Below are 14,873 nucleotides of genomic sequence, written 5' to 3' on the forward strand. Positions count from 1 at the left end.
GCAATAAATCCTACTATTGCCCTGTCACATGTCAGCTAATGTATAGTCTATCTCCAACCTACTTGTAGGCTAGAGTCAGCGTGTCTGAGTCCCACTGCGTTTTGAGAATTCCAAAAAATTGCAGATGTTTTCGGATTATCCAAACAAAAACCAGAATTGATCACTATTGGGGGTTTTAATTACGGAAGGGTTATTTCTTGTTAAACGACGCAGTCGGCAGTGTTTCAGCCCTTTCATGACAGCCTATAAATATTCGTCTCGGGGCCAACAAACCATTGGTTGTTAACAGGAAAATGCACTGCATTGGAGATTACGGGTGGTACACAATCATCCACCCGATATTTTGATTGGCCCCTTACGCAAGCTGCTGTCGATCTGTTCTAACCTCAAATCCCCATTGGGATTCGTATTTGATATAATGATGTACACGTACGTTGTGATTTAGTTTATCAAAAACAATACCAACAAATGTGTGCCCATTTCTAGTGTCCCCCGCCGTGATATTGCTGGAATATTGCTAAAAGCGGCGTAAAACCATATTCACTCACTCACTCTGAAATGTAACCGAATCTAAACAATGAAAAAGGCAAGGATCTTACTCATACTCATCTCAGGAAAACATACTACTCAAGACTGCTCTTAGTTGACAGTGTACGTGTGTTGCCGACAGACAGAAAATGCGCAGCAGATCCTACATAAATGTACAAAATATTAAATAACACCATTCTTATCTTTTGTGTGAACAATAAATGTTAAACACTGGATTATTGATAATGGTGATGTAATCCCTTGTACTATTATAGTATCCGGTATTTGTTCAATGTAATTTCCCATGTATAACATGTATAATTTATTGTTTGTTTCAGAGTTGTCACCATGGCTTCATGCAAGAAGATGTTGGCAATGATGTCATTGATAACATGGTGTGTGGTTCTTGTTAAATACATGTACACCTCGCCAGCAACAACATTGAACAATGAACAGTATAATCTAGCACTCAAAACATCGAATAATCCTTCATCTAAAAGCATCCCACCATTCAATCAGCACTCAAGCATCCTGTCGCATTTATTGACAGGGCACTGGAAAACACGACCTCTGACGAAAACTGAAGACGAACAAATATCGAACTTTCTTTCTGACGCAAATGCCCGATACCGGTTCCCTACGAATTATCAAAGGACTGACGGTCTCTGTGGAAATGTTACCCACATCAAATCTAAAGCTGCTGAGTGGATAAGGGCCTTGTGTGATCCGAAAGGAACAACTCCTTGCTGCTTCAACAACAAATGTGCTTTGAAGTCTGTGGAGGAATGCGTGTGTCCTGATTGTTATGATATGAGGAACCAGAAACATGCTGAATATTCCACCTGGATACCATCAGACACTAAATACGTCTACAAGGAACACAGCCCCCAAGAAGCTTGTAGCATCCTCAACGGTAGCACGATTCTGTTTGTTGGGGATTCTCTGGTTCGTCATGTGTACACGGCTATGCTGCTTGTTGTTACAGGAAATATGAAAGATGGAGCTATGAGGGATAATGTACCAGAGAGTAAGTTCAAATGGTTCAATGCTTTCAGCTATTAGAATATTTTCCTGCTTGAATCTAAACGAATGAACGAAGAACAGTTTTGTAATAGAAGTGCATATAATGCATATGCACAGTTATGTCAATGTCAAAATAGAAGGAAACACTCGAATAGACATACATTTATAGTAATATCAACACAGACGTCGATGTGTGTTTGTTTGTCTGTTTAATATGACTTGTTCATTATTTTGAGAAAACCGTAGAAGTCCTGATATAAATAAGATAAGCCTTCTTGTGGAATATGTTGTTAACGCTATGTGCTTCATATGCTTCTTTAGATGTATTCTGAAAGATGTTATAGCAGAAGCAAAACATTGGTCATTGAATGTTTAGTATTATATTTGCCTTGCCATGTTGAAGTGTATTTACAAAAAGCCTTATTTTGTCTTTCAGATATTAGAAACATGTGTAGCGGAATGTACATGTTCACAGAAAAGGTTTGTCGACTGAATTTGAAATATGGGTTTAGTGCTTGCAATGGTGCAGTTAACCTGGATCTCAAGTACTACTTCTATGCAGCTTTTGGCCCAGAGTTGAAACAAAGTGCCGAGAAATTAAATAGCAAGTCTTTAATTTTTACTGGCGTAGGAATTCACAGTCATTATAACCATAAAGAGATTCAAAAGTCGTTTTTGTTAGCAACACTCAAGTACATAGAGAACAATACGAGACCCTGGCCAAAACTTATGTGGGCAGCTAGTCATGCCCCTGGTATCATGAAGTCCCCGATGGTGTCGTCCCAGTCTTATGACAGTGTGAAACGCTTCAATGACAACATGGATCCTTTCCTCAGATCTTGGAAAGTTCCTGTTTTCAATACTTTTAACATGACCGATGGAATGGCGAGTTTTGATGGTGAGCACTACGGACTTGGGATGAATGTAGTGAAAGCAAATCTACTTCTGAGTTACCTACATGAATTAAAAAATAAAGGATTGTGGTGAGATTGTCGGTGTTGGTCTTATTGAGTTTTAGTTTTTCTATTTGACAAAGAAACCAATACGAAAACAGTTTGTACGTGTCTGTTTACAATCGTTGTATTTTGAGTGAAATCAAATAGATGCATAATATATGATATAGCCGTATATCTTAACAGTTTCATGTTTATATGTATGTGGAAATAACACGACATTATGTATGTTAAAATATGTTCCCCTAAGATGAGAGATATTTATCATGTAACATAGTGACCAACTTGCACCTTCTCATTCCAAACAGGGGTTGTGAAGGATTTGGAATTGAAAGGCTTATCAACAAGAGTTATGCAAGTATTTCAATAAAATGACCATCATCAGAATTTTAATTCATTATTCTAGAGTCAAGCCTTCATCTAACTAGTCATCTAACTAATAAATTCTCACCATTTTCGAGATTTTAGTTGTATCATTCTTTTATCCTTTTCTTGTCAGCAGTCAGCAGTCGGCTTGATACACCGAGTTCTTAAAATATCAGATAGATTGAATAATGTTTCTAACGGAGAGCAACAAGAAACTATTAATCAATATCTACAGATATGTAGGTAAGCTTAAAGACAGCCATATGACACGAGAGTGTAAATAAATAATCAACTCCATAACAATTCTGATGGTTTGTATTCATTTGATTCTCACAATATATAGGTGTTGTCAAGCGAGAATGTTTTGGTATAGTAAATATCCTGTATTAGGAAAAAGGCATTTTATTTAGTGAACCTTGTCGATCTGATATGGAAATAAACTGTTTCGCAATTTGTACCTCCAAAGTTGCGCAAACTTGTATAATGACCCGGCGTCGTATATGTTAGACACTAATCGCTGGTACCTTTGACTATTATTTGGATAATGGTAACAATTCTTCCAGCAATTTGTCCAGATCCCCTATGGTTAATTCTGACTCGATAGGCGATAGACAATGGATTTTATGTTTGCATATTTATCCGTATATGACCCAATCGGATTTTATCCGTTGGCCTTATCTTGCCGAAAAAAACATCCATTATATGGTATTCCGTAGGGGATATACATGTACACCAATGTCTGGCAATGAAAGTAAGTGATTTACGAAGACATCAAGCTCCCAAACAGAACATTGTGACAGCCATGAAGCACATGACTCCGGAGAGCACGTGCAAGGGGTCGTTTGCCCGATTTATCATGTTCACTTAGATTCGGTAGACTGTCAGTTTTACCTAAAGTCATGGCGATGCATACTATAGAAATGATCCCTAAAAGTATGATCTTAAGAAGTCATGGCGATGCATACTATAGAAATGATCCCTAAAAGTATGATCTTAAGAAGTCATGGCGATGCATACTATAGAAATGATCCCTAAAAGTATGATCTTAAGAAGTCATGGCGATGCATACTATAGAAATGATCCCTAAAAGTATGATCTTAAGAATTTGTTATATTCTCATGGCTTCGGACATGTGTGGGAATTTCAAGGTGCTGGTGACCCTGAATATGTGATAAGTGAGTTTATACTGAGGGCTGAGGTCATGCACAAACATGGTATTCTGAAGTGTCTGGATGCTCGAAATTAGAACTGTATTCATTATAAAGACATCATTATCACTTGAACCGTACCTATTAAATGTATCATCAAAATGCTTACCCTTTTACGTATTGGAGAACTGGGAATTATGCATAACACAGGAAGGAGGGATGGCATCGTTAAGACACTCCGGTTTTGTCCATTGTGCCAGTTAAAGGCAGTTGAAAATGAAATTCATTTCATTCTTGTTTGCCCTATTTATGAAGATAAATAGACACTTTATTAAACACATTTAATCATTAAGGAAGCAACAACATTGATCCTGCGACGTTTGCAACGCGCTGAACGTTAACATTTGTGGGTTTCACCGAAGTGGTAAACGTCTGAGACCTGCATCACTTGGGGCTTTCTTCCCACATTAAGCTGGCACGCCGGGATATAACTGGAATACTGTTAAAAGCGGCGTTAAACCCAACCCAATTATTGTCTGCTAGTTTTTCCGACCATCTTTATAAAGCATTTTTAACATTGAGCTTGGGTAAACAAATATTACATTGATTGTATATGATATGCTGGACTCAAATTTGGTGTACTTTATACTTCCAGTTTATACATTTAGCTGACTGTTTACCTTCTGTTCATGAGAACAACTTTCTCAATTTGAAATCATTCATATACTCTTAAAAAAAGAAACGCAAAGCCAGATTTGTGTGAGGTAGGAACATACATTTATACGAGGAACCGTACAAGGTATTGAGCCAAAATCTTGTGGTGAGAACACTGGGTGATTGTAGTAATATCAGTTATCGGTACATAGGACAATTCCAAGGTGAAGGTGAGCTATCATCAATAACGCGTATGTCCCAAGTTGGAATCGATAGCGATCTGCCATCTCCTGCCTATGGAAGAGACGAGTATGCGAATCACATCCTGGTGAATGGTAGCCCACTCGGCCTGCAACGCCAACGCCAACTGCTGCAACGTCTGGGGTTATGCTTGACGGCGACGTAGCCGTCTATCCGATTCATCCCACACGTGCTCTATCGGGTTCAAATCTGGGGATCTGGAGGGCCAGGGGAGAACATCAACGTGGTTGTTGTGTGGATAGGCTCTTATGATCCGTGCTGTATAGTATTTGGGATGCGGTTGAGGTGGCTGTGGTCGTAGATGGCGCAGTCTGATGTAGCGATCTTGGGCGGGGGTAGTTACTCTTGGTCGTACTGACCTTGGCCGATCACGTGTTGACCCATGCTGTTGAAACCGATCCCATAGCCTTGTGTTTGTGCTGGGAGCTACATTAAAAATCCCTGGCTACAGCTTATCGGGACTTCCTTGACGTTAGATACCAGGCAAACAAAAACTCTGCACTTAAATACCGTTAATAGTGCTGCTGCAAGTGCAGTGCGTGCAGTTCCATGGCCCTTTTGTTAATGCACTGGGAGCATTTTTCCGAATCGGACGTGTTTCCCGACTAAAGGTTTGCATGTCCTTGTTGTGATCATTTTGATTCGAGCAATTTGCCACTGACACTGTAACACATTAAACCTCTTTAGTTTGCACCTCTTGGTCCGCTAATTTTGCGTTTATGGCCAAAATATCCGTATTGCGTTTCTTCTTTTTGAGAGTATATTTACCCGTCTTCTCCACGGACCAAGCACAGTTTTCCATTGAACAATATATTCGGTGGTTCCCCGTCGTTGTCACCACTTGTTGCCTTATTTGGAGTACATTTCCCAACCACAGGGAAACATCTACACCCTTGGCTCTGAATGATGTATATTAGAGCATCGTCATTAGATCCCCATGTAGCAGCACCGTACATGATAATAGGTAAGACAGTGTAGTTTTATAACTTTGTAAAAACTTGAAACAACGTACCACCAATTGCGTAACTCCTAGCAATCAAGAAACCTAATGCTCTGCTGGCAGACTGAGCTACCGCTTCGGCTGTAATACCGTAATCTAGGAGGCCTAAGTAAGTACACCTTCCAAATTACCACAGCTTAAAATATAAAGGGAACGAGAGGCTGACGGAATACGAAAGTGTTTAGATTTATCAGCGTTTTCTTGCATGTTGACATCTACACATCATCTTCCAAGGTAATCGAGCAGGTTAATGTTTCCAACGGAGTGAGTGAGTTGAGTTTAACGCCGCTTTTAACAGTATTCCAGTTATGTCAGCTTAATGTGGGAGGAAAGCCCGAAGTGATGCAGGTCTCAGACGTTTGCCACTTCGGCGAAACCCACAAGCACGGGTATTGTGCTGACAAACCTAGAAACATAATCGGGGCGAACCGCGATTCGAACCCACAATCATAGGTTTCTGGCGTGCCCAAGGGACGCAACTCACGGGGCGAATCACGGGGCCTTAGACGACTGGGCCACCCGTGCCCCTGTTTCCAATGGAGCCCATATCAGTTGCATCTATCTCTATCAGTTACCGGTAACTGCAGTTATAGTGCAAGGTGCATACAGGGGTTGTAGCGACACCTGTTCTTTTTGATATTCTTGGGCCATAGTCGTCTACTACCACTCTAAATGTATAAACCACTGCACTACGTAAGTAAAAGGTATATAATGATTTCATTGTTGTTTCAACGTCCATTTAAGTAATTCTTAAAGTGTCATTTTGAAGAGATTTTTGTCACCTCTTTTTAGCAACAGTGTGTAAGAAATTCTCTTCCAAGTTGTTCAGTTTTTCATTATTTCGTTTATTGTCCTATGATACCATTTATTATTGAATATGAAATGAATGTTCACAATATGATTAAGAAATGAATACAAACGACATCAAGTGTATAAGACTTTAAACGGCTTTCTGGAAACTTTATGAAAACTATTTTTATTTGGGGGTTAGTGCATAACCGCATTTAACCCATATATATCACTAAACGAATCCCCGTTAGATAGCCTTTTTGATTACAACCCGCTGAGTTTTGAAATATACGTACGACATTAAAGAGATTTTATAACAACGTGTGTATTTCAACGAGCGATAGCTATAGATTTTCATCTCAAGGTGCAACCTGGCATTAAAGTGCGCAAGTGTCTCCAAGGCCGATTGTAAGAAACGTTAAGATGCCGATTCTAAACTTATGTTCATAATAGCGTTTATATACACAAACACAACCAGGTTAGAAACTTCTGCATTCAACTAAAACCTAGCTTGATTAAGGTGAGGGGAGCCCGCGAGAAGAGCCATGTCATCGAGCCATGTCGTGTTGGCTGTGTATTTCATACGGGTAAGCAGGTGGTTTATCTGTTATGAAACTGGTTCTAATTACCGTAAAGCTACACCATATGCTCAGTTCGGAGAACGAAGATTCACGACATGAGATTGCAGAGGACGACATTTCTTTCATTTACAACACGAAGTTCAAGGTGGTAAGTAGTACACTCTATTTCAAACGTTTTTGTTCGCAAGTTCTGCGATACATCACAGGCAACTGCAAATACTCATTGACTTGACATATTCAAGTAACATAGCATTAATGGAGTAAGATCAAAGAAGTATGAACCAAAGTTTGGAGTGCTTCAAGGCTCTGTCCTTGGCCCAATACTTTTCACCATCTACACCCTACCAGTAGGAGATATAGCAAGATCTCACAATCTAAACTTCCATATGTATGCTGATGAAACACAATTGTATCTGGGATTCAGACCTTTGACTACATCATCAATCAGCGCTGCCTTTAAAGCAATCTCAAGCTGCATAGATGACAACAGATGCTGGATGAGAAGAAACTTTCTCAAACTTAATGATGACAAAACTGAGCTCTTGGTCATCAGCTCTAAACAGATGCAGTGCAAAGTACGAGTTCCTGGTTTGAGAATTGGGGACTATACGGTTGAGCAAAACTCTTGTGCCCGAAATCTAGGTGTGATCATTGACTCAACACTCATTCTGGATAACCATATAAGCAGTATGTGCAAGACAGCTTACTTTCATATCAGGAACATCAGACAGATAGCAAAATATGTAGACACAGCATCAGTCAAGTGCCTAGTCAATGCATTTGTAACATCAAGATTTGACTATTGTAATAGTCTTCTGTATATGGTATCCAGCAACATCATCTGGATAGACGTGTGCAGATTCATCACACGGAAGTCAATGCGTGAACATATACACCCGTCCTGAAAGAGTTGCACTGGCTCCCTGCGAGACTCAGGATCGCGTTCAAGCTGATCATGTTTGTCTACAAATCGATCCACTGCCCTTTACCAACCTGGACGAACACTGAGATCTGCAAACCTGTTCCATCAACCATCAGAACAACATATAGGGACAGAACCTTCCGAAAAGCAGGTGCAACTCTATGGAATGCACTGCCCATTAATGTCAGGGGATCTGAAGATGTCAACACATACATGTAGTCAACTTTATTTACAAACATTACTTTATGAGAAATACTGTTTAGAAATGTCTTGACTTTGGGTTGAAATACTGTCTTATACACGTGCGGATGAAATTCACTGGGGAATGTTGCACTTTTAATATAACGTGAACAAAATTAATATAAACAATGGTCAATTTGTTTAATCATCATGCGACAGTAACATTTTACATTTAAGGATTGACTGTGTATTTTTTTCAGTTTATTGAGATATGAATCGAAAAACCGATGTGATTCTTTAATTTATTCACATATCTTGACACGCCCACAAAGTCAGTAGCCAATTAACGGAGAGTAGAATAAAAACACAGTTCATTGGACCTGTCAATCAAGGCCGGAGGCGAGAAGAACTGCAACAATCAGACTGTAACGAATCGGAACAAATATGTCCGGGAGAAGGCGGCTGTTTCAAATGCCATGGTCAGTTGTCGCCAGATTCGAACATTAATTCCCTGAGAACGGGAAGATACAGTTGGAAATGAAACCTGAAGACATGAAAGTGGAAACGAGGCGAGCGGGGAAAAAACAGTCGAGGGAGCCCGAACGTTTGCTGTTTCATTCCTTCTCGGCTTTCGATCTCAAAGGGTTGTTTGGACAATGACTATGCATGAATTTCGCTAAATGTCTTGTGCATGACGTTACTCATGAGCAGAAAGGGAATCCCTCGTCTGTAATATTGGGATTCCCCGACATTACGCAGTAATAAAAGTAGTCCGCCTCGGTGGGCGTGGCTTAATTTTTTACATTCATTGAGAAATGAATGCAATAACACGTGACCAATTCAGCTGATCAGAATATAGGAATTTCAATTTAATTATTACATTATGCGGTGGTAAATACCTCCATTCATCGCATCTCTGTTAACTTGTTTTACATGTGCACATTTCCATACATTTCCGTGGTTTATTAGACAATAAAATATGCTCGATCAAATTGGACAGAACAAAATAAACGTCTTACAGCATAAGAGCTTGTAGCCTGGTTGCCATTCCAAGTAGTTTGTGTAAGTGAGTACAACTCGGCCACCTGTCACGGCATCCCTTGAACAATCGATTTCGTGTCAGATAAACAAGTGCCGTCATCTACAATGACACCATCAACAGGGAACCGCACTGACACGATCCTCATGCCAGACTTCCTATCTCCTCATCAGCTAGATAGGGTTATATTCACTTTGCCTGTACCTTTCAAAGTGCTAATCCTAACAGTGTATGTTGAAGCTTGTGCGTGCGTGCGTGCTCTGAAGGGTCTAAAAAATCCAAGGGTAAAGTGTATGATCTGCTGGATAAAAGCTTTTAAATGCCTGATACAGCGAGGTTGATACACCGAACTTTTTTTTTGTAATCACTTAAATGCAAGGCTTGGTTGATAAGTTGAAGTTGTAAGTCAGCAATAGAGGAAAATACAATGAACACATTTTATCATTCAGACATGAGTGAACATTTTCAAGTTATCATCGCCTCTTTGGTCTAATTGTAGAGCGTCCCCCAGAGAGCGAAGGTCCGGGGTTCGATCCCCGGCCTCGTCATACCGGAAGACCTTAAAAGATGGCACTTGTTGTTACCCTGTCTGGCGCTCGGCTTTGAGGGGATAAAACAAGGACTTGTCGGCTCGGAGTCGGTATACTGTGTCTGAGTGGGGTATACATGTTAAACTGCGGCATGGTATCTCAGTGGGCTAGCACTATAAATCACACACACACACACCAACACTCACACACACACGCACACGCACACGCACACGCACACGCACGCACGCACACATACGTGCATGAACGTCGCTAGATGAGTGCAATAACGTTAACGCGACGTTAAACCCCATTTCACCTCACCTTTTCAAGGTGTCGTTGAAAACTATCTTCAATGGAATGGATAATGTGTTACAGATGTTGCAGATAGACAGAACGCGAAGCAGAATCTGGATAATACACATACCAAATATACATTAACGTCCCCTCTGTTGTATTATAAATTGATATTAAGCACGATGAGTATTTCTAGATTAGTTCTTAGCCACGGTTGGGCTGGATACGCCCATCTTTTCGCGAACACATTTTGTATCATCACAATTTGATGGTCATGTGGTCGGACTTGTACATCGACTACGCTTTTGGCAGATATTTCTTATGGATATGGAAAAAAGCTTTTGGTCGCTTTTATTTACAGAGTCAGATTTACCTTTTTACTTCGGAATATAAGTCAATAAGATTCGACAGCAGTCTGATTTGACAATAATGACATAATGTCTTGTACATAGGAGATAAATCCACTGTGTTTTCAACGTAGAGCTACGTCACCTGTTGATTTAACCGCACTAAATTGAATTTGAAACCTCACGCTGCGTGTTCGGATCCAAATGTTAAATTTAGACGCTGTTAATTCTACAGGTAACCAAGCTCTACATTGAAAACACAGCAGGTTTTTCTCAATTCTACTATGACTAAAAAAACGCGAACTCTTTGGTGTTAGCAAATACATTGAGTGAAGCGGCATGGGTTGAGTTCAGTGTTTTGATTGTTTTGTCGATCAGAATTAAAGCCTTAAACAGAATATGGGACTCCATATGCTCAAACACGTTGTTTATACCGTAATTCTTCACTGGAACTTATGACAGGAACTTAAAGGATGTAGCACGGCAACTTCGTAAACTAACATGACGTGGGTACTCCTCAAGAAACTAAGCAAACCCTGCAACGGTTTCGTTCTACACCGCACGGCACTATTATTCAATTCGGCTGTTTCAATCAGAGGAGGTTTATTGTGATTTGATACCTCTCACTGACCAATCGGAATCGAATAGTCCCAAACGTCATGGTAGAATAATAGTTTACCAGACTAGTATAAGGTACTAATAGTCGTCCAATGCAATTTACATATAAAGTATAATAACAATGATATGAAAAATATTTGCTATTTGTTTTCCAGAGCTGGCGCCATGGTTTCACTGAAGTTGATGTTCGTAATGGCGTTATTAATTATAATAACATCGTGTGTCGTTCTTTCTAAATACATGTACATCTCGCCAAGCCTGTTTAGCGATACATCTGGCAACAACGAACAGTATAATCTAGGAATCAATATTTCTTCATATAAAAACATCCCACCATTCAATCAGCATTCAATTGCAAGCATCCTGTCACATTTATTGACAGGGCACTGGAAAATACGACCTCTGACGAAAACGGAAGACGAACAAATATCAAAATTTCTTTCGGACACAAATGCACGATACCGTTTCCCTACGAATTATCAAAGGACTGACGGTCTCTGTGGAAATGTTACCCACATCAAATCTAAAGCTGCTGAGTGGATAAGGGCCTTGTGTGATCCGAAAGGAACAACTCCTTGCTGCTTCAACAACAAATGTGCTTTGAAGTCTGTGGAGGAATGCGTGTGTCCTGATTGTTATGATATGAGGAACCAGAAACATGCTGAATATTCCACCTGGATACCATCAGACACGAAATACGTCTACAAGGAACACAGCCCCGAAGAAGCTTGTAGCATCCTCAACGGTAGCACGATTCTGTTTGTTGGGGATTCTCTGGTTCGTCATGTGTACACGGCTATGCTGCTTGTTGTTACAGGAAATATGAAAGATGGAGCTATGAAGGATGATGTACCACAGGGTGAGTTCAAATGGTTCAATGCGTTCAACTTGCAGAATATTTTCCTGATTTTGAATGTGAATAAATGAACGAAGAACTGGTTTGTGATAGAAGAGCATTTAATACATATGCACAGTTATGTCAATGTCAAAATGGAAGGAAACACTCGAATAGACATACATTTATAGTAATATCAATATCAACATAGTACAGAAGTGCTTGTTTAATATGATCATTATTTTGAGAATGTTACAGTGTAAGTCCCCAATATAAGATAATATAAGCCTTCGTTTCGTATGTCTTGTTACCGTAACAACAGTATCACGTCTAACTGCTATGTGCTTGTTAGACTGATACAGATGTATTCAGAAAGATGTTAAAGTAGAAGCAGTCCATTCACAACCACTTTATTAATCATTGAATAATTAGTAATGTAGATTATTTGCCTTGACATTTATAAGTATTTTAGAAAAAGCCTTTGTTTGTCTTTCAGATATTAGAAACACGTGTACCAGAATGTACATGTTCACAGAAAAAGTATGTCGACTGCATCTGAAGTTTGGGCTTCGTGCTTGCAATGGCACAGTTAACCTGGAACTGAAATACTTCTTCTATGCGAGTTATGGCCCACAGTTGAAACAAAGTGTTGAGAAATTAAATAGCAAGTCATTACTTTTTACTGGCATTGGTATTCACAGTCATTATGACCATAAAGTCATTCAAAAGAAGTTTTTGTTACCAACACTCAAGTACATAGAGAACAATACGAGACCCTGGCCAAAAGTTATGTGGGCAGCTAGTCATGCCCCTGGTATCATGAAGTCCCCAATGGTGTCGTCCCAGTCTTATGGCAGTGTTAAACGCTTCAATGACAACATGGATCCTTTCCTCAGATCTTGGAAAGTTCCTGTTTTCAATACTTTCAACATGACTGATGGAATGGCGAGTTTTGATGGTGAGCACTACGGACTTGGGATGAATGTAGTGAAAGCAAATCTACTTCTGAGTTACCTAAATGAATTGAAAAATAGGGGATTGTGGTGAGTTATTTTGTCGGTGTTCGTCTAATTTTATTTTATTTAATTTTGTTTGACATAAGAATATGAAGAACCATTTTGCTAGTGGTGAATCTTATGGTTGAGTTTTGATCAGTGGTTACAATACGTTGCTTCAGAAGATCGACAGTCGTGTGACTGCGAGGGTTGATATGTAGCAGCACGAGCATTATGTGAAAATATAATACAGTATTAATGCACATTCACACGTCATATTTAGAATTGGCGGCTATAAAACATTTCGACAGAGTAATTACAAGAAGTTTAAGAAACACTGAGTTATGAAAACCCGTGAGCGTTTTAAATATATTTTTTACGTTTTTGTCAAATATAGAATAAAAGCTTCTAAATAAATAAAATTAAGATCTTCATGAAATTCGTAATCAGTTAATCAGTCACAGTGTTTTCATTTCTATAATAAGTGAACGTTTGTGCTAATCCATTTAAATACCTTTTTACAATCATGTCAGTTTGGCGTTATTCTCTTGAAAACAAGACGTTGATTCTCGAGATAAATCTCTATTTTACTCCGAATGTCGCATTAGGCAACACAATTTGTTTTAATTATTTGTGATCAACGAACGAAACAGGATCTTCTTAGTATCAATTTGTTATTTCTATTTATTTTATATGTTTGGGTGATCTAAATATATTATAAAGTTAAAAGTCAACCTTAATTACCTGTTCTTGAAGTGAGTGATGGGAAACTAGAAACAAATATGTTTCAGGTGCCACCTAATATTCTAAAAACAAACAATAAATGTCTTTACATAACGAAAAGATGGTTTGTCATGTTAGGCAGACAGTTACGTATGATTATTGTTAGTCAAGAAACAACTTTGGTACTTATGTCACCGGCAATTCTTGATTGCATTATTTCTTGAGAATCTACCATGGTAGAAAACTATTGTATACATCTGCTCACTGTACTGTTGCGTTCAGACATGAGGACTCAAATTGCGAGTATATATACTTATGTTTCCTTCAGGAAAACACCCATGTGTACTCAGGGCAAATGTTTCAGGGTCATCTGTAACATGGGATTGCAGACATTCTATAAATAAAGACACGTTGGCTGAAAATGAATGTACCAGCGTCAGTTCAAACTTCAATACAAATCGGTAACATGTAACATCAAAACGTTCATGGCCCCGTCTATATACGATCATCGTGGAAGGAGAAATTGAATCTTCTCTTTTCTGAGAACTTACCAACGCTGATGTCGTCGGCACCATGGCAAAAACCGCGCCAATGATAGTGGTGGACGAATTGCTGGACATCAAGAACAAAGAGACCAGCAAAAGGCAACCTGCTTCTTATAGTGGCAACGTGTTTGAAAACACCTCAGCTCTAGAAAGTTTACATTTGCGTTTCCTAAAATATCTTTTATCATTAAGAAAATGTACTCCATTTGAAGACTCAATCTATCAAACATCGTCAAAATGAGTTTTTGGGCAAAATTAATCATCTAAATTATCCTTTCTTGTATACAAGTTGTTATTTAATGATGACTTATTTTAAAAATGTAAACATGGATTACATATATCAAACGAACTTTTGATGAACCTGGACTTAGCTACATTTGGTTTTCACCAAGTTTCAAAAATCCCTCATACCTAAAACATCAAGTCCATGAAAAAGTAAATGACATTAACCTACAGTGTTGGACCAGTGCAAGGGATAAGTCTTCAACAGGCACAATGTATAGTCTCATCAAAAATGATTGCCTAAATTTTGAATATTATTT

At 39.0% G+C, this 14,873-nt stretch overlaps 2 protein-coding genes and 3 pseudogenes across 2 annotated transcripts; 2 read left to right on the top strand and 3 right to left on the bottom strand.

The window, feature by feature from the left end:
- Window positions 1-876: 876 nt before the first annotated feature.
- Window positions 877-2,538, top strand: LOC139475961 (uncharacterized). Its single transcript, XM_071259180.1, has 2 exons — window positions 877-1,555; window positions 1,988-2,538. The coding sequence occupies exons 1-2, from the start codon at window positions 877-879 to the stop codon at window positions 2,536-2,538; spliced, it is 1,230 nt and encodes a 409-aa protein (XP_071115281.1).
- A 1,110-nt stretch (window positions 2,539-3,648) lies between these two features.
- LOC139476134 (small nucleolar RNA U3) lies at window positions 3,649-3,813 on the bottom strand (annotated as a pseudogene).
- Window positions 3,814-3,833: 20 nt separating this feature from the next.
- LOC139476136 (small nucleolar RNA U3) lies at window positions 3,834-3,917 on the bottom strand (annotated as a pseudogene).
- A 13-nt stretch (window positions 3,918-3,930) lies between these two features.
- Window positions 3,931-3,967, bottom strand: LOC139476137 (small nucleolar RNA U3; annotated as a pseudogene).
- Window positions 3,968-11,398: 7,431 nt separating this feature from the next.
- On the top strand, window positions 11,399-13,115 carry LOC139475955 (uncharacterized). The gene is made up of 2 exons (XM_071259165.1): window positions 11,399-12,092; window positions 12,565-13,115. Exons 1-2 carry the CDS (start codon window positions 11,399-11,401, stop codon window positions 13,113-13,115), a joined length of 1,245 nt encoding a protein of 414 aa, XP_071115266.1.
- Window positions 13,116-14,873: the final 1,758 nt, after the last annotated feature.

The sequence above is a fragment of the Haliotis cracherodii genome, unplaced genomic scaffold (genome assembly GCF_022045235.1).
Source record: "Haliotis cracherodii isolate W230 unplaced genomic scaffold, xgHalCrac1.p SCAF_3, whole genome shotgun sequence".
Taxonomy (NCBI): Eukaryota; Metazoa; Mollusca; class Gastropoda; order Lepetellida; family Haliotidae; genus Haliotis; species Haliotis cracherodii.

What these genes read in the sequence shown, in the direction of transcription:
- LOC139475961 (XM_071259180.1), top strand. Translation starts at nt 877, where the DNA reads ATGGCTTCATGCAAGAAGATGTTGGCAATGATGTCATTGATAACATGG. An exon ending in GAGGGATAATGTACCAGAGA is followed by an intron (nt 1,556 to 1,987) that starts GTAAGTTCAAAT and finishes TTTGTCTTTCAG; the next exon opens with ATATTAGAAACATGTGTAGC.
- LOC139475955 (XM_071259165.1), top strand. Translation starts at nt 11,399, where the DNA reads ATGGTTTCACTGAAGTTGATGTTCGTAATGGCGTTATTAATTATAATA. An exon ending in GAAGGATGATGTACCACAGG is followed by an intron (nt 12,093 to 12,564) that starts GTGAGTTCAAAT and finishes TTTGTCTTTCAG; the next exon opens with ATATTAGAAACACGTGTACC.